The 19,943-nt window shown below is 37.4% G+C and overlaps 1 protein-coding gene and 1 long non-coding RNA gene across 15 annotated transcripts in view; one reads left to right on the top strand and one right to left on the bottom strand.

The window, feature by feature from the left end:
• The window catches only part of GPATCH2L (G-patch domain containing 2 like), a 67,335-nt gene extending 52,920 nt beyond the window's left edge, over nucleotides 1-14,415 (top strand). For 7 of the 14 annotated variants that reach the window (XM_082387551.1, XM_082387547.1, XM_082387554.1 and 4 more), the window contains one exon: nucleotides 2,559-7,436. In XM_082387551.1, the coding sequence (XP_082243677.1) occupies nucleotides 2,559-2,719 (161 nt within the window). In that variant the 3' untranslated portion in view covers nucleotides 2,720-7,436. Of the gene's footprint in view, nucleotides 1-2,558; nucleotides 7,437-10,149 lie in introns of those variants that run through there. The other 7 variants (XR_014243322.1, XR_014243323.1, XM_082387552.1 and 4 more) reach the window with 5 other exon arrangements.
• The window catches only part of LOC309626636, a 1,318,538-nt gene that overhangs the window by 731,322 nt on the left and 567,273 nt on the right, over nucleotides 1-19,943 (bottom strand). The gene's annotated exons all lie outside the window — the stretch shown is intronic.

Here is a 19,943-nt window from a genome sequence, read left to right as displayed (position 1 = left end):
GTCTTGGCATATTTCTTCTTGGATTTATCCTGTATGGGACTGTCTGAACTTCCTGGACTTGATTGACTATTTTCTTTCCCATATTAGGGAAGTTTTCAACTATAATCTTTTCAAGTATTTTCTCAGTCCCTTTCTTTTTCTCTTCTTCTGGGACCCCCTATAATTCAAATGTTGGTGTGTTTAATGTTGTCCCAGAGGTCTCTGAGACTGTCCTCAATTCTTTTCATTCTTTTTTTCTTTATTCTCCTCTGTGGTAGTTATTTCCACTGTTTCATCTTCCAGGTCTCTTATCCGTTCTTTGGCCTCAGTTATTCTGCTATTGATTCCTTCTAGAGAATTTTAAATTTCATTTATTGTGTTGTTCATCATTGTTTGTTTGCTCTTTAGTTCTTCTAGGTCCTTGTTAAACGTTTCTTTTATTTTCTCCATTCTATTTCCAAGATTTTCAATCATCTTTACTGTCATTACTCTGAATTCTTTTTGAGGTAGACTGCCTATTTCCTCTTCATTTGTTTGGTCTGGTGGGTTTTTACCTTGCTCCTTCATCTGCTGTGTATTTCTCTGTCTTCTCATTTTGCTTAACTTACTGTGTTTGGGGTCTCCTTTTCACAGGCTGCAGGTTCTTAGTTCCCATTGTTTTTGGTGTCTGCCCCCAGGGGGTAACGTTGGTTCCGTGGGATGTGTAGGCTTCCTGTTGGAAGGGACTGGTGCCTGTGTTCTGATGGATGAGGCTGGATCTTGTCTTTCTGGTGGGCAAGACCGTGTCCAGTGGTGTGTTTTGGGGTGTTTGTGACCTTATTATGATTTTAGGCAGCCTCTCTGCTAATGAGTGAGGTTGTGTTCCTGTCTTGCTAGTTGTTTGGCACGGGGTGTCCAGCACTGGAGCTTGCTGGTCGTTGAGTGGAGCTGGTTCTTAGAGTTGAGACGGAGATCTCTGGGAGAGCTCTCGCCGATTGATATTACAAGGGGCCGGGAGGTCTGTGGTGGACCAATGTCCTGAACTCAGCTCTCCCACCTCAGAGGCTCAGGCCTGACACCCGGCTGGAGCACCAAGACCCAGTTCTTGGAGAAGGGGCCCTTGCAGTTTCTAAGGAGCAAGGTTTCTTTGTAACTGCTGTGTCCATGAGATCACATAGAAAGTTCTCATTTACTGAAGGAAATGTATCCAGAGAAGCAGATGGCACAATTTCCATACTGTAATTCCTCTTCTTTGGATAGGACTCCTCAAAAAGGTAACAGGCCAAGAATCTAGGACAGAGTTTTTTCACCATGGTTGATGACCATCTAGTAATGCTAGGTATAGTTTTATGGAATTTATTTTCACTTAAATAGGAGTGGATGAGCACGTATATGTGAGAAATAGAGAGAGAGAGAGAGATTTGGGTGGTGATGTCAGATGTATTTCTTGCTGCTATGGTTGAGGTTCCAAAATGTTTGAAAGCCACTACCCTCTAAAAACTCTTGTATATGTGCCATGGAGTTAATAGCTTTCAAGGTTTTTTTTTTTTCTTTCTGAAATTCATGTTTGAATGTTGGGTATACCTGTAAATCTGAAATAAACCCTTGGGTGTACTCTGATATAATCTAATCTTTTTCATTAAGAAAAAAAAAAGTATTGGTCATGACCCACTACATTGATTTTGTGACACATAATTTGAAAATTACTTTTCTAGGTTATATTCCTGGGAATGGAATTACTGTGACAGGATAAAAACGAAACTTTTTAAGATTTTGCTCTATTTCAGTGTCTATATTTGTTTTCAACAGAGGGGGTATGCTGGTGGTTTGTACTGCTCTGCTCAGGGGGCATTTGGAAATGTGAGGACAGTGTTTGGTTGTCACAGTGACTGGGGAATGCTTTTGGCATTCAGGGACAGGGTCCAGAATGGTAAGTGTCCTAAAAAAACAGGACAGCCCTGCACAAGCAATGATTATCCTGTCCACAATGTCTTAATGTGCTTGTTGAAAAACCATGGGCTTGGCTGTGTGATTTTTCTACCATTTGCCTTATTGTTCAGTATTTATTGGTGACACCGTCATATTGGAGGCATAGGATGTTGTAGAAAGAGCAGAGGGCTTGGAGTCCAGTATATGAGTTTGAGTCTTGCTACTTAACCAGCCCGGTTGTGTCCCTGAACAAATTATCCGCTTTCTCTATGCCTCAGTTTTCTGATCCAGGAAATGGAGATGACGATACCTACTTCTAAGAGTTTGCATTAAGAAATAAGACTATAAGTATACATTGTTTACACAGTACAGTGCCTGGCACATAAATGCTTAATAAGTGATTATTACTACATTATGAATTTGTACTACTGAATTTATTCATTTGTTCAGTTAAACCCATTATCTGAGGTGGAGAAATACAATACTTATCTTACTTAAATCTTGCCTTTATTTTTTGGTTTAAAAAAAAAAAAGAAACTTTATGTGGCCCCTTGGTTTAATAGGACATAAAGTATAAGGATTAAGAACGTTTTGTGTTGACATCTCTCTCATTCTAATTTGTCTCCTTTTGACTTCTTTCCTCCTTACTTTTATTGTAACACCCTTACCAGTTCACATGGATGCAGCGGAGCCAACCATAGCAGCATCACAGGCCCCCAAATCTCCAGACTCTGAGTGGTTGGTCAGGACCTCTGCTGCAGAGAAAACCACTGACTCAACCGCTGCTACATTTTTTAAAATGCCACAAGAAAAGAGCCCTGGATACAGCTAGACAGCAGAATTTCACCCACCAAGAGACGACTGGATGTTGTTGAAACAAATATTAGACTTTGTATTATATTGTCTTGCATATCTTAATTGACATTCCCAGTCCTTTCGCCACCAGGACTGACTCCTCTTCAAAGAAGTGGACTCTTTCTCTTAGAAAATCATATTGTGAAAATCTTTTTCTTTTTTTTAATTGTAAAATATTAGGACAGCAATTTTTTTAAAAAAGGTCATCCTATGCTATATTTGTTACATTGCTATTGCTGTCCCAACAGTTACCTACAGCTCTGTTTACAGAGCTGTTGCTCTTTTGCAGGTATGTCTTTTTTCTTGAAGAACTAGTAACTGCTTTTGCATATTTTTTGTGTAGAGCTTTTAATACCATTTGAGGAAGTTCCAAATTTGCAGCCAGTTCCAGACAAAGTTAAACACAGATTTAAGATCTGTGTGTGGAATTGTTTGCAGGAGATAAGGCTTGCCTTTGAGCATGTTTTTGATTCAAGCAGAGTGCCAATAAGATAAATCCACCAAGTACTCAATTTGGAGCCTCAGAAGAGACTACCAGCAGCATGGGCCTTGGAAACTTACTCCATTTTTCTAGATGGCCTGTTGGAATCGCCAGCAGCTGCATTGTACTTTGCCTCATCTCCAAAGTCTGTGTTCTACTGAAAGAGGACCTATATATATACACATACAGATTGGTGTCATGAAGAAGGTGCTTTAGGTGTACAGCAAATTTAAAATAGTGGATTGTGTCTTAATACTTCATGTTGCGGTGTAAGCCTTTATGTACTAAACAAGACTTTTATTGTTCGTATTATAGGTCAATAACCTGTAGCAGAAATTCATACTCTATTATAATAATGGCTTTTTGAGGCCATTCTTTGGGGAGGAAAAATGTCTTTTTGACATGCCTTTATACTTGGTATGTTTATGACGGCTCAGCTGCATGAAGAGTTATATATACAGCCATGCCTCAAGTTGGATGCTCCTTTGTCAAAATGAGGAATAAGTGACTGCCTAGAGCTTCTGAAGAAAAGCTACCCTTTCTAAAAAAAAGTATTATCAAGAGTGTATGTCGTTGAGGGACCTGGTTGGCAGAAGGGCTCTTTTTTATACACATTGAATGGTTTTACTCTGAGATACACAGAAGCCGTTCTCAAGTGTCCGCTGCTCTTGTGACATTCTAGAGGAACTCCCACCCCTGCACCTGGTAGGACAGAGCCTCCTTTCCCTGAAGCGCAGTTGTCCTTCTTTCTCACACAGAATTTAATGGTGGGCCGCTCTGTCGTATTCCTTTAAAAATTGTTGTCCTTATCAGTGGTAGCTCCAGAATGTCCTTGTCAGTGGGGTGGGTGTGAATCTGGTGGGAAAGGGGAACTGGAAGCTAAGTTTACATAGTACTTTATGTAAGACTGAGAACATGGCAGTTGTCCACAACAAGGAACATGGTGGAGGGAGGGGCGGGTGGAGATTACGGCGTGAGAAGTAGCGCTAAAGCCAGCCCAGCATCCCTGGGAGCCGCCCAGGTTCTTGTGCAGTAGCGAGTGTACTTCCCTTCCTATGGCTGTACCCATAGCAGAATAGAAACCATAATGTCTGTTGAATATAAAGTGGTTCTACTCAGTTGTTTTAGTGATGAAGGTATCTTTTTGTTGTAATATGTGCATTCTTACCTAGTCCCTATAGTGTCCCGAGGCATACATTTCTAACATAATTTGTTGGATTAAGGGAGAAATTCATGAACATAATAATTTTATTTTCTTTGCACTAAGCTCCATGGCTCATTCAAAGATCAGTCCTGTGATCATGGCCTGTTAAGACCTCTGTAGGTCGGGTAACATCTTTTTCTTCATGACATGTAGCCTAATAATTCTCCTTTCTACCTGCGGTTAAAAATCACTTATATGTACAACTTTATTTACATTTTAAACATCTGTGATGTAAAGGTAGGTGATTGCTACCATTTTATAGAGTCAAGAACAGTCTTAGTGACTTGCCCCAAATCTCATAATCAAGTCAAGACTAAAATCCCAGACTTACAGACTTTCTTGGCCCTGGGTTATAGTCTTTTGATTGTCATTGATAGACCTGAGTCACTCTGAGACTCATATTTTTGAAACAGTAACTCTGAGACTCATATTTTTGAAACAGTATGCCAGATAAACAGCATGTTTATCATCTTTCTTGATCAAGCTTTCCTACATATTTTGAATACTTTCAACAGGGAGCAACCCAAAATGCCATATCTGTAATAAGTAGGAGAGAAAATTAATTGCCTAAGAGAATAGCCATTGAGCACACAAATATTTTTCCAATACAAGGTTGTAAATTGTGCTCCTTATTTTAAGCTGCTGCATGAGCATGCTTACAGAATTATTCACCGACTTATTCTGCTTGTTTTTTATATGAGTCCATTCCAGAGGAATACTCTTAGAATCAAGTGTATTTTGAATCTTAAATTTTAAATTTCCTTTTTATATGGCAAAGTGTATAATGTCATAAATTAAGAAAAATCTGTTACCTTTCAACAAAAGGTATAATTTCAAAATCAGGTTTTGAAATCTGTTGAAAAAAAATTATAGCTTGACTTCTTTTGAGGATAATCATTGAGCTCACATGTGTTTGATCTGCTCAAAAGTAATAACTGAAGCAGAGTTCCACAGTTCTTCCTAATTTCAGGATTCTGATTTATCCCAGCTTGCTGTCCAGTCTGCCTGTCTAAATCCTAATCTTGGGTATTTTTCACAGTGGGCAAAAACATTATGTACTTGCATGAGCATCATTCATAAAGGATAATTTTGCCTACGGATTTAAGGGAATTTGAGATTATTTTTCAGGTGCAGTATTTTAAAGGGAACAACTTCATTTGCATCAAAACTTGTGTTGCTTTTTGGTAAGAACTGTTCAGAAGGGGAAATTAGTAGCTGTTTACATGGTGCCAAGTTTGGAGGGGCAGAGTATGATCTTTATTGAGTGGTGTGTTCTCGATAAATAGGCCTCATTTAGCCTTGAATTCTTTAGAAATCAAATGCAATTGGAAATTTCAGATGACAAAGTTTTGCTGGGCTATAGAAACAGGCTGCAAATAAGGCCATTTTGGCAACAAAATGACCAAAAGCTGAAATAAAGCTTCTTAATCTGTGATGCTTATGGCATCCTTTGCTAAGTAAAGCTCAATACCTAGGAGAGGTAATTTAAACTACTTCTGAATCCCAAATAGATGAATCTGACATATCTCTGTACTTTGGAACCAGAAATGCAGTCTAGATCACAGCATAGCAAGTTCTGATGCTAAAAGTACAGGAGCAGAGTTATCATAGCAGTAAGTCATTTAGAGGTGAACGAGTCTCAGAGTGTCACATGAGGAAGGAGCTAGGTGGCACTGTCATTGCTGGTGTGATAGGTTCTCCACTTCGGCTCCAGGAAAAGGCTCCTGGTGATGCCTGATTCATTTCAAGTCTTTGCTTTATTTTGGCTTCACTACCATGATTCTGAGCCACAAGCTTTTTTATTTCCTGGGGATTAGGCTGTGTAAGAATTCAGCATTAGCCATATTCAGCATTCTGTATATTTGGTGAACCTTATCCGAGCTGGGATGAGAACAGAGTGGCTTTCTCTAGCAGCAGTGGATACAGTCTAGTTGGGGGCATAGCTTATAGGCTGTATCATGGTTCATGGGATGGTGGGAGGGGTGGTAGAAGCAGTTTGCTCTTGCTGTCAGCTGCTTCCTTTGCTAATGTTTGAGCTGCCCATTTTACTTGTCAGTATTTCCTTATCTCCCTCTCCAGTTGTGACAGTTAGTGTAGTTACTGATAGTGACAGCAATCAGGTTGGGTTCCTACCCCATGAGAAAACTGGCATAGAGGAAAAAAGGTGAGGAAATTGGTGGGTTCTGCTATTAGCACTAAACGCAAGTGGCCCAGACATGCTTTCATTAAGATCACGAAACAGATGAACATCAAGATCACGAAACAGATGAACATCAAATGCCTGGAAATAGCAACATTGAAAAGAAACAAAGAAAATTGAGTGATCTTGCCGAAGAGTGTGGATTAGAAGGTTTTTAACAAGCCCAGCAAAACAAACTTATGGCCAAAAGAAGAAATTTTCCTGCCACTGCCCTGCACTGCACTTGGTAAAATTGCCAAATGTGGGGAATAAAAAAAATTTTCAAGTACAGTATTGAAGAATGGGGCAGATCCTGAAGATGTTCACCAAGGAAAGGAATCTTGGCAAGGTTCAGACTGGGAAGGCAAGGGGAAGAGAAGGAGATGCTTAGAGCAGGGGTGCTAGGGCCCCGAGATCGACAGCATCCATACATTCTTCCCCCTCCAGATCTGCTGAATCAGAAACTCTGAGGGTGAGGCCCAGCAGTCTTTTACCAGCCCTCCAGGGGACTTGATGTTTAAGAACGATTGCACAATGATGTTTAAGAACCGCAGGCTTTGCCACAGTTAAAAAGAAGTGTTTTAATATACTGGTGTCCCCCCCAAGCTCTGAGGTGCTCTTATACTTTCCTCCATAAGTATGGAGATGTTTTGTGTATGGTTCTTTGCTGAAACTGTTAAATGTCTTTATTTCCCATATTTTTCCCCTCAAGTTCCTGAAAGATCTCCTGGAAATATTGAGAAAGGATGATGTGGAGAAAAATGCCATTGAGGCCATTTTTAGGTGGATAGAAACAACCTTTTAAAAGTGGATTAAAATATAACAATGGATTTTTAGTCTGTGAGTGATCATTGCTTTTCACAACCGACAGTAAAACATTTGTGTAAGATACTGCCATCCATGATTTTATGATACCTGTTCATTACATCTTAGTTTCATGGGAAAATGTCATATATTTTCCAGCATCATAATGATGAAGTCTTTAAAGTATGGCTCACAAAAATGAAAAAAATAATTGGAAGAAAAAAACACCCTGAGTACATAGCTATTGTGTAATAAACACCTGTTGAATTATTGGTAATCTTTTGCTGGGAATTAATCTCGGTACTTCAGAGCATGTAAAAATCAATTTTCAGTGATCCCACTTAATCACACCTTACTGTCTTTGTTTTACATTTTCAGCTAGTGATTCTGCAAGGGTTGGGGACCAGTAGTAACAACATGTTATATTTTTTCGTCGTCTGACTTAACGATTCAGTGTTTCAGAAGACAGTACTCTAATCTTAAAGCTTTGAAGTGGTGGTATGGTCATTTTTTCTGTAGGTTTTATTTGTGTGAATTGGCCTAGGCCCTACTTTATAACTAAAGCCTATGAACCAAATTTCTCTTTCTGGGAATATGTGTGGCTACGGAGGAGTTCTCTAGTATCGTTTCCTCACATGCTCATGTTTTGTGCCTGGATTTTTATTTGTAAAGGTAACTGATGACACGGAAAGGTCAGTGCCATTGAAAGAAAAGTCTAATGTTACAGTTCCTCTAGAAACAAGAGGCACAGTTTGCCATGCAGGGCCACAGGACAAACACCAAGTTTGGGTCAGGAGGCAGAGGACGGGAACAAGTGATAGGTTTAGGCCAGAGCCATGATCAGGATTTTCTTGGGAAAGGCAAAGCAGGGCAGGGAGAACAGTTTAGGAATGGCTAGTGAATAATTCCAGGGCCTTAGGGCTACAGTGTGGGCTCCAGTTGCCTGATGCCTGGCCCTGGGATGATTGTGTTCTGGGGTGTGCAGGCCAGATGGAGGAGGTGTGGCTCCATCAGACCTGGTTAGTTTGCACATCAAAAGCATGCTGCAGGCTGAGTCCTTTGCAGTCTCTAAGAACTGGCTAGCCCTGAGAGGGCTCGTCTTTCCCCATCCAGAAAGTTTTTTTAAGATGTCAAAACATCATGATATATTGAAAATATGAAACATGATTAATACACATGTATAGACTGTTTAGCTCTCCTTTCAATTTTTGTAGTCTTTTAAAGCACCACATAATTTTTCTTTTCCGTCTTGAAAACCATTTAAAAGAACCTCTGGCCAAAAATGTTAGCGTTACTAGATATTATCAACGTGTGGGAATATAAAAAATTTTAAGATGTAAATTATGAAAATAATGTTTTCTTTCACTAGAAGTGAGTTCTGACCCTTGCAGATCCCTCTTTCAAATGTTTAACTGAAAAAGGAAAGAAAATATCAGAGAACTTATAAGTAGCCTTGGTGAGACTTAAATCAACTCATTTCACTATGTATAGATTCTACACCTTGCTCCTCCCAGTGGGCCATGTATTTCTCCATGAAAATCTGCCACCCCAAAATCATGGTGACAATCTGAATTGCTCTAAATATTTATCTCACTCAACCTCCCACCTGTTGTCAGTAGCTATTGCAAACTGACCATTTTAAACCCTTTCAGTCCCCACCTTCTCTCAACCCCAGCAGCTAATCTCACCTCTCCCCTAACAGATAATAGAGCATTAGATGGGGAAACTCCGCTTACACACCTTCACATACACCCTTCCTCACCTCTTTGTCTTGGAAATTCCTGTCCTCCCCCTAACAAATCCCTTCTCTTACACTCAAGGTCCTTGCCCTTGATCAGATGCCTTGTTCAATACAGCTTCTCACTCCTGACACATATGGCTTTGCATTTAAACACATTCAAAGACTCCCTCTTCAAACAAAAATGCCTTTCCTCAAACCTTTGAACCCCTTGACTAGCACTAAATACTATTCTTTCCTGTACTTTGTCTATTCTCAATTCACTGAAGCAGTAGTTTTTAACCCTGGCTGCACACTAGGATCATCTGGGGAGATTTTAAAAAACCCTAATTCCCTTGACTGAACCACAAGCCAGTTACACCAGAATGGGGTAGTGGGACAGTCTTTTTAAAGCAAAGACGTGCAGCCAACGCGCAGCCGAGGCTGAGAGCCGACACGCTAAAACCTGGCCGCTACCCTCGCCGCCATTAAGATTGTTCTTGCTCGGTTCACCAGTGACTTCTGGTTGCCAAAATTTAGTCCTTAGGCTGATCTTCATGTCTTGATACCATATAACTGCTTCCTTTCTGGAATACTGACTCTTCTGACCCTGCTCTCCTGATCTTTCTCCTGCTTTCTCAGCCTCTCAGGCAGAGTGGTCGGTAGGTCAGTCCAATGCAGACTGAATGTCTGCCTCTGCCCTCACCTCCATTACTTCATTAATACCCATGTGCTAGTGAGTTCCTTTGCCATGCCGCCTTATTGTGCTGGCTTAAAGCACAGATTGGAGTGAAGCACTTCCATTCATTGATAATTATCGTAAACTGGGAAAGCCAACTCAAGGTGTCTGCTCCTTTCCTCACTTCTCTTTGCTCCTCCTTCAAGCCTGCTGTAGTAGGAAGAATTGCTAACCACACTAGTCAGTTTCTATAATGGATAGCCCCTATTTACTAGTGGGTGGAGTTGTTCTTCATGAAGAGTCAGGCTGAACTGTGGTCCCTTTTCTGCTTTGTCCTTTCCAGGGTCATGGACTGGTAAGGAGGCCTGGGCCCACTTCTACATATAAGAAGGCTACCCCCCATCTAGTACTTGCTTCAGTTTTTACTTGCTGCTGTTGGTAAGATTTTATTTTGACTTTAGGGGACAGACCCATTTCCTCACCTCTTTTTGACCTTGGGTGCCATGTTGGAGCTTACTTTATCAGAAAACTTTGTTGGAGTCTCAGGCATTCTCCCTACTAATAATGAAGTGGAACTTGATTTTCCACATCACTGCGTGCTGCCTTTGGAACTCTATGTAGGGGTTCCACCCTCACCAGAAGGGACTGTGTGTTTCTGGCTTCTTTACATCACTAGTTTCTGATTTAAAATCTGGGATAGGTGGATCTGATTGTCAGATGCCTATGTCCTACCTGCAGGAAGTGAGAATGAGGTTATCTGGAATGTTTAGCTTCCACTGGGTAGAGATGAATTCCTTAAACACAGTATGTTTTAATGTCTGGGAGAGCTAGTCCCCTCGTAATTTTTCTTTTTCAGTGTTTTCCTGGCTATTCTTACATGTTTGTTTTTCTATGTAAACTTTAGTGTCAACCAGCGTAACTCCATTTTAAAAAAGTGTGTTGATATTTTTATTGAGATCATATCACATTTATTAACTAACTTAGAGAAAAATGACATCTTTACAATGTTGAGTCATCCTATCCAAGAACAGGGGATGTATTTCTACTGTTCAAGTCTATTTTTGTGCCTTTTAAAGACTGTTTTAAAATTTTCCTTGTATAGGTTTGTGTTTCTTGTTAAGTTTATCCCTAAGTATTTAATCTTTGTTGCTAGTAAATGGGGTTTTCGCTGCCATTATGTCTTCTACTTGGTTATTGTTCTTATATGTGAAGGCTGTTGATTTTTATATGCTAATTTTTTATGCTGCTAACTTACTGAATACTTTTACTTTTGGGTTTAGTTTTATCATTGATCATTGAGGGTCCAAAAACATCTTAAATGCACAAAGCAGTGGCAAGAAATGAAAGAATCTGTAGAGGTCAAAAAGGGATGTGAAAGCTCGAAACTTGGGAGGCAAGTAAGATGAAAGCCAGCTTTCAACCTGAAGGTATCTGCTGAGAGCTGGTCTCCTTGAGTCTCTGTCATGATGACTGTGATGCGTGCAGGAGGTAAAGCAGGGTCTGCTCAAGGCAGGGAGATCTGAGGTCTCCCACAGAGCGAGGACCCTCAAAGTGCTACACTTACAGTGTAAGGGTAGATACTAAATAAACCCACCAAGCAGAAATAACAGCAAGGGAACATGCCTTTCTTGACCTTGGCCCTGGATGGAGGAAAAGCTTTTATTTTAACCTAAAAATTTTTAACAAGTTGCCCCTTATAGAGGTTTATGGCCCAAATTTATACTACTCGTGTGGTCCAAAATACTGCAAGTGGGAATTTAATTTACAATGGACCCAGGTAGGTGGTAACCCCAGATGACTGGCAGAAGCAAACATACATTCTCTCTGGAGGAATGAAACTTCAATCTAGGTATCAAAGAATTCCCACAGATAAAGTTACAAAGAATTTGGGTAGCTCGCAGTTAAAAACCACAAACCAAAGAAGGAAATAAGTACCATGAGTGCAAGTCATCAGAAACAACATACAGGAGAATCAGACTCACAAACAACTTAGATATTGTACTTATTAGCACAGAATATAAACATGTTACACATGTTTTAAATATATTTCAAGAAGTCAAAGAGAGGCTTCAGAACACCAGGCAACAAAAGCATATACTTTTGAAGGGGGTTGATGAGAGTTAACATGTCCTTCCTTCCACCCTTTACTTTTTCAAGAGGAGAGTAGAGTCTTATTAGTTAGGGACTTTAGGTAAGTAGAGCTGTTAAAATATTTGGAGTAACTTTTAAAAGAATAAATGTAAAGAATATAGCATTTAAACTAATAATGGATAAAGGAATGATAAGAAAATAAATTAGAAAGTTAAGAAAAATAAAAAGTATACAATAAGGTGGTAAAAGGATTCAAATATAGTAGTAAATGTAGTAGTAAAGTGTAAATGAATTACTCCAGTTGAAAGATAAAGCCTATAATACTGGACTTTGAAAATCCAGCTATATGCTCTTTATAAGAGACATATCTAAAACTTTAAAGAAAGATTGAAAAGGAAAAGGATGGAAAAAATATACGAGGCAGATATCAGAGAAAGTAAGGATAATCTCTACAAAATAATAAACATTGGTTCAATTACTGATAAATGGTTCAATTTGTCAGGGGGATATACTAATTCTCAACTAAGCTTAATAATATAGCCTCAATATACATAAGCAGAACTAAGTTTAAAATATACTCTTTCAGTAATTGAAATGACAAGTGGACAGAAATGGTTATGAATATAGCATATTTAAATAACAAATATGCTTAGTGTAATGGGCATGAATGGAATCACACCCAAGAATATGAAGAATTACACATTATTTTCAAGCACAGATTGAAAATTTATAAAAATTGACTCTTAGGCCATAAAGCAAACCTTAGTAAATTCCAAAGATTAGAGTCACATAGATCACACTCTAATCACAAAGAAAGTAAATTTAAAAGACAATAGCCAAAAAGGGGGGGTGATTTTCTAATGCATTTAGAAATTTAATAACATATCTAAACCAATGAATCAATGAAAAAATCCTAATGGATATTAGAAAATACTTATAACTAATAATATAAAAATCCTATGCCTTAACACTCTTTGGATACAGCTAAAGGGATAGTTAGAGGAAAATTTATGGTCTGAAATGTTTTGAGTTAGAGAAGAAGAGAGGACTGAAAATTTATGGGGTAAGCATTCTACATTTACACTTACTAAAAAAACAACATTATTCTTCTAGAAAAGAATAATAGAGAAGGCAAAAGTAATAAAAGTTGTAAGATCAGAACTTAATGCTATAGAAAATGAACATATAATTGAGAGATCAACAAAGCCAGAAATTAAGACAAATAATATAGGCAAATCTCTAACATCATTAATTAAGAAAAAATAGGGAAGGCACAAAAATATTAGGAATCAAAGGGGTATATAGTTATAGATTTAGAGATTTAAAAGTTAATAAGGTAGTGCTATGAACAACGTTAGCCAATAAATTTGAAAGCTTAGACAAAATGGACAGATATCTAGAAAGATATGATTTACCAAAACTCAATTGGGAGAAATAGAAAGCTTGGTTAATCCTGTAACATTAGACAAATCTAGTCAATAGTTTAAAAGCTGAGACTGTATGTTCTTTGTAGAAAGATTTTGTGTGATCCACTGAAAATGCTGGAAATGTCTAGCTCTTTCTGGAGCTAGGTATGTTAATTATAAAGTTCATTTGGAAGAACAAGTGTGCAAGACTAACCCAAGAAAACCCTTAAAAAGCACTTGGGAGGGGAGGGTATTAAAACATAAAGTCTCAAAAACTGAAAATGAGGTATAGGCACATGAATAGACCAGTGGAACACAATAGAAAATTCAGAAATAGACCCAATTGCATATGAAAATTCAAGGTACAATAAAGGTGGTGAGTTCAAAAACAGATACATGAATCAGTGGAACAGAATAGACAACCCAAAAATAAACCCACATACCTAAGGTCGTTTACCACAAAGGAGGCAGGGATATACAATGGAGAAAAGACAGTCTCTTCAATAAGTGGTGCTGGGAAAACTAGACAGCTACATGTAAAACAATAAGATTAGAACATTTCCTCACACCGTACAGAAATAAACTCAAGGTAGATTAAAGACTGAAATGTAAGACCTGAAACCATAAAACTCCTAGAAGAGAAAATGAGCAGAACACTCTTTGACATAAATCGTACCAATATTTTTTTGGATGTGTCCCCTAAGGCAAAATAAATAAAAACAAAAATAAACGAGTGGGACATAATTAAATTTAGAAGCTTTTGCACAGCAAAGGAAACCCATCAGCAAAATGAAAAGACAACCTACTGAGTGGGAGAAAATATTTGCAAATGAGATGACTGATAAAGAGTTAATATCCAAAATATGTAAAACAGCTCATACAACTCACCATCAAAAAACACAGAACCCAATTTAAAAAATGGGCTGGAGACTTCCCTGGTGGTCCAGTTCCTATGACTCCACAGTCCCAATGCTGGGTTCGATCCCTGGTCAGGAAACTAGATCCCACATGCCGCAACTAAGAGCTCGCATGCTGCAACTAAAGACCCCACATGTCACAACCAAAAAAAAAAAAAAAAAAGATCCCCCATACTGCAACTAAAAAAAAAAGAAGGGCCAAAGACATTTTCCAAAGAAGACATATAGCTGGCCAACATGAAAAGATGCTCAACATCATCAATCATCAGAGAAATGCAAACTAAAATCACAGTGAGATATCACCACACACCTGTCAGAATGGCTATCATCAAAAATAACAAATGTTGGTGAGGATGTGAAGAAAAGGGAACTCTCGTACACTGTTGGTGGGAATGTAAATTGGTGCAGCCACTGTGGAAAACAGTATGGAGGTTTCTCAAAAAATTAAAAATAGAACTAGCATATGACACAGCAATTCCACTTCTAGGTATATATCCAAAAAAACTGAAAACACTAATTGAAAAAGATACATGCACCCCAAAGTTCATAGCAGCATTATTTACAATAGCCAAGATGTGGAAGCAACACAAGTATCCATCAACAGACGAATGGATGAAGAAAATGTGGCATAAATCTATATCTATAGCTCTCTATATATACACAATGGAGTATTACTCAGCCATGAAAAGGAATGAAATTCTGCCATTTGCAAAAATGTGGATGGACCTAGAGAGTATTATGCTTAGTGAAATAAGTTAGAGACAAATACTGTATGTTATCACTTAGACGTGGCATCTAAAAAAATTAATGAATGTATATAACAAAATAAACAGACTCACAGATATAGAAAACAAACTAGTGGATACCAGTGGGGAGAGGGAAGTGGGAAGGGGCACAATAGGGGTAGGGGATTAAGAGATACAAATTACTATGTATAAAATACATAAGCAACAAGGATATATTGTACAGCACAGGGAAGTATAGCCCTTATTTTGTAATAACTTTAAATGGAATATAATCTATAAAAATATTGAATCACTGTGCTGTACACCTGAAATATAATATTGTAAATCAACTATACTTCAGTAAAAAATAAAATAAAATAAAAGGTGGTGCCTTAAGTCAGTGGGGGGAAAAGATGGACTATAAAAGTGAATGGTATTGGGATAACTGGATAGCCATATGGAAAACGAAAATTGATCTGTTCCTCATGCTATGGGCCAGGATAATTTTCAAATTTATCAGAGATTTAATTGTACAATATTAAACCATAAAATTACTAGAAAAAATAAGATGAATTCCTCAGTAGGCTGGCTGGTCTAAATCTGTGAGTCTATTTTTGGGCTACTGAGAGCTAAGTAAGAATGTTTTTTTCACTTTTGAAGGGTTTAATAAACAAGGAGAAGGAGGAAAAAGACATGATCATATCTGGTTATGAACGCTAAAATATTTTAAATAGTTTTTTAAAGGTTGTCAACCCCTGCTGTGTAACATGGGAGTGAGGAAACTTTCCTAACAGTATTGGTTAATTATTGCATAATAACGCCACATGTCTTTCAGTCTCCTTGGATCAGTAGGAAAATATCCACCCATTTGGTGGAAGGGATTGTAATTCACATGGTAAAGCATGGGGATACAGAGAAGGGTGAAGAATTGGGGCCAATAATGTAATCCTCCAGACTAAGTATGACTTAAAAATCCAGGTACAGCAGAGATATATTTGGCTATGCTAAAAAAACAAAAAACAAACAAAAAAACATTCCTTTTGCATCTCAAACATAACAAAGTAAAGTAAAATACAAGTGATAACTGGGAAAACATTTTCAATTTATATCACAGATTAAGGGCTAATATCTCTAGTTTATAAAGAGCTTCTAAAAATAGAGTCAGTCTTATAGAAAATAGAGAAATGATTCAAACAGTTCACAGAAAAAAATGCAAATGCCCCTTAAACATATGAAAAGATGCTCAACTTTCCACAGTTGTTTGATTTTTACAGCAACATAGTGAGGTGGATATTCTTATCACCCCTATTTTACAGACAAGAAAACTGAGTCAAAAAGAGATAAAGTGTCCTGCCTGAACTCAACTAATAAGTAATGGTGCTAGGATTTGAACCCAGTCAGGCGGGCTCTGGCTAAGAGTAGTTCACCATGACTAAGTGATGCTTATTTCAGGAACACAGGATCATTTAATATTAAGACTAACTGGGTGTTTCCTTAATATGATAAAATATGTTTATCTCAATCCAAAGCCAGCATCATGCTTAATTGAGAATTAGAGAAGCAATTTCCTTAAAGTCAGAAACAAGACAAAGATGTCCACTAATCATCACCATCATTTAAAATTGTTCTGTAGGACTTGGACAAAACAATTAGACAAGAGAAAGAAATTAAAGGTATAGAAATTAGAAAGGAAGAGAGGTTAGACTTATAATTTGTAGATGATATGACTGGATTGTTTACTTAGAAACTAAGGAGGACTAACCAAAAACTTACAAACAATATAAGAATTTAATAAATTAAATTTGTACAAAATTAATTTTTAGGAAATAACCTTTGTATGCAGTGTCCAATTACATGCTCTAAGGAAAGAAAAGGCCATTTTATAATAGCAGAAAATAGAAGATATAAAATACTTAGGAATAAACTTAAGAAACATTATTTGTAGAAAACTTAAAAATGCTAATGAGGGACATAAAGCAAGACCTGAACAAATGGAAAGACATATTATGTTCTTCTGTAGGAACACTCAGTATCATAAAGATGTCACCTCTCCTTAATCTATAAATTTAATGTGATATCCAGTAACAATACCAATAGGATTAAAAAAAAAAAAAGATTTACACAAGCTGATTCTGAAGTTCATATGGAAAAATAAATAAGAGTATCCAGGAAAGAAAAGGACGGTGATAGAGGGAGATTAACTCTACAGATATTTTAAAATTTGCAAATTTACAGCAATTAAAACAGTGTGGTAATAATTTGTGAATAGTCAGACAGATCAGCATAACAAAACGGTTCAGAAATAGACGTAAATACATATGGGAATTGAGTACATGATAAAGGTGGCTTTTCAATCAGTGGGGAAAAGATTCAGGAAGTGGGGACCACTGAATAGTGTTCTGGAAAAAAAAAATAAACTGAACCCATACTTCACTCCTTATATCAGGACAAATTGCAGACAATTCAAAGATATAAACATAAAAAATGAAACTCTAAATGTACTAGGAAAGAGGACTTCCCTGGTGGCGCAGTGGTTAAGAATCTGCCTGCCAATGCAGGGGACACGGGTTCGATCCCTGGTCCGGGAAGATCCCACATGCTGTGGAGCAACTAAGCCCATGCTCCATAACTACTGAGCCTGTGCTCTAGAGCCTACAAGCCACAACTACTGAGCCCACGTGCCACAACTACTGAAGCCCGCACACCTAGAGCCCGTGCTCTGCAACAAGAGAAGCCACTGCAATGAGAAGCCCGCGCACCACCATGAAGAGTAGCCCCCGCTCGCCGCAACTAGAGAAAGCCCACGCGAAGTAACGAAGACCCAATGCAGACCAAAAAAAATAACAGTCAAGAAAAATGTAAGTCAAGAAGTATTACTGAAGATAGAGGGTCAGTTCATAAAAATAAAAGGACAAATCTATCAGGAAGATATAATAATTTTGTATTTTGATGCACTTAATTCAGTTTTAAAAGCACAGTCACAGAACTATAAGGAACTGATGGTACAAAGAGTGAAAAAAATAAGAATATGGGAGATTGCAACAATATGAGTAATAAATTTCATCTAATTGACATACATACCACACTACAATCAACCTTGTCAGGATATGTATTCTTTCTAAGTATTCATAAAACATTTACCAAAATTTACCATATGCTGGTAAGTCCCAACAAGTTCCAAAAGGTAAAACCATCCAAAACATGTCCTTTGACCAAAGTGGGATTAAGGTAGTAATCAATAACCAAAAGATAACTAGAAAACCCTCAAATATTTGGAAATCAAGCAATATACTTTTAAATAATCAATAATTCAACAGAAATTACAATGGACATTAGACTATATTTTGAACTAAATGACAATAAAAATATGGCATATCAAAACTTGAAGAACAAAGCTAAAGCTGTACTTCAAGGGAAATTTATTTCTTTAAATCTTCATATAATAAAAGATAATAAAGGCTAAAAATTGATCTGTGTCCATCCCAAAAAGTAGAAAAAGAATAGTAAATTAAATCCAGAGATAGAATAGTGGACAAAATAATGAAGGTAATAGCAGAAATTAATGAAATAGAAAAATGGATAAAAGAAAATCAACAAATCTAGAGGTAGGTTCTTTGAGAAGACCAATACAATGAATAAACTGCTAGCAAGGAAAAAAACTACTAGATCAAGAAAATAAAGAAGGAAAAAGGGACTTCCCTGGTGGCGCAGTGGTTAAGAATCGGCCTGCCAATGCAGGGGACGCAAGTTCGAGCCCTGGTCCAGGAAGATCCCACGTGCCGCGGAGCAACTAAGCCCGTGAGCCACAACTACTGAGCCCATGTGCCTAGAGCCCATGCTCCACAACAAGAGAAGCCACCACAATGAGAAGCCCACGCACCGCAATGAAGAGTAGCCCCCACTCGCCGCAACTAGAGAAAACCCGCACATAGCAACGAAGACCCAACGCAGCTATAAATAAATAAATAAATAAAATTTTTTTTAAAAAAGAAGATACAAATTATCAATGTCATAAGTAGATACTACAAAGAATTTTATGCCAATAAATCTGAAAATCCACATGAAATTAAATTTCTAGGAAAACAATTACCAACTGAAGAGGAAAAAGAAAATCTAAATATTTTGTGTCTGTTTAAGAAATTGAATCTGTAACTAAAACCTTTGCACAAAGAGATTTCCAGGTCCAGATTACTTCACTAGCAATTTCTTCTAAACATTTAAAGAAATGACATTAATCTTACACAAACTTCCAATATAGAAAAAGAAGAGACAATTTCCAACTCATTTTGAGACCACCGTAATTTTAATACCAAAGGGTGACTAGTATGCTACAAGAAGGAAAATTATAGACCAATATGTCTCATGAATATATTTACAAATATACTAAACAAAATATTATATGATTTATTTTAGGAATACAAGTTTGGCTTAACATTACAAAATCAAAGAATGTGTTCAACAAATGGTGCTGGGACAACTGGATATCCACATGTAAAAAAAACGTTGGATCTCTTCATACATCATGTGCAAAAATTAACTTAAAATGGATCAAAAATCTAAAAGTAAGAGGTAAAATATAAAACTCTTAGAAGAAACTACAAGTGTAAATCTTCATGACGTTGATTAGGCAATGGTTCCATAGATATGGCACCAAAAGTGCAAGCAACCAAAGGAAAAATAGATAAATTGGACCAAAAGTTTAAACTTTTATGCTCCAAAAGACACTATCAAGTAAATGAAGAGATAACCCACAGAGTAGGAGAAAATATTTGCAACTCATATATCTGATAAGGATCTAGAATTCAGAATATTTAAATCATTCTTACAATGAAACAAAAAGACATACAACCCAACTAAAAAAAAAATATGGGCAAGGACTTGAATAAACATTTCTCTAAAGAAGATATACAAATGGCCAATAAGCACATGAAAAAATGCTCAACAGCATTAGTTACTAGGGAAATGTAAATCAAAACCACAATGATATACTGAGACAGA

Source organism: Balaenoptera borealis, assembly GCF_965194805.1.
Source record: "Balaenoptera borealis genome assembly, chromosome: 3".
NCBI classification, from domain to species: domain Eukaryota; kingdom Metazoa; phylum Chordata; class Mammalia; order Artiodactyla; family Balaenopteridae; genus Balaenoptera; species Balaenoptera borealis.
Note: the sequence above shows the minus strand (reverse complement) of the source record. Positions and strands in the feature narration are given on the sequence as shown.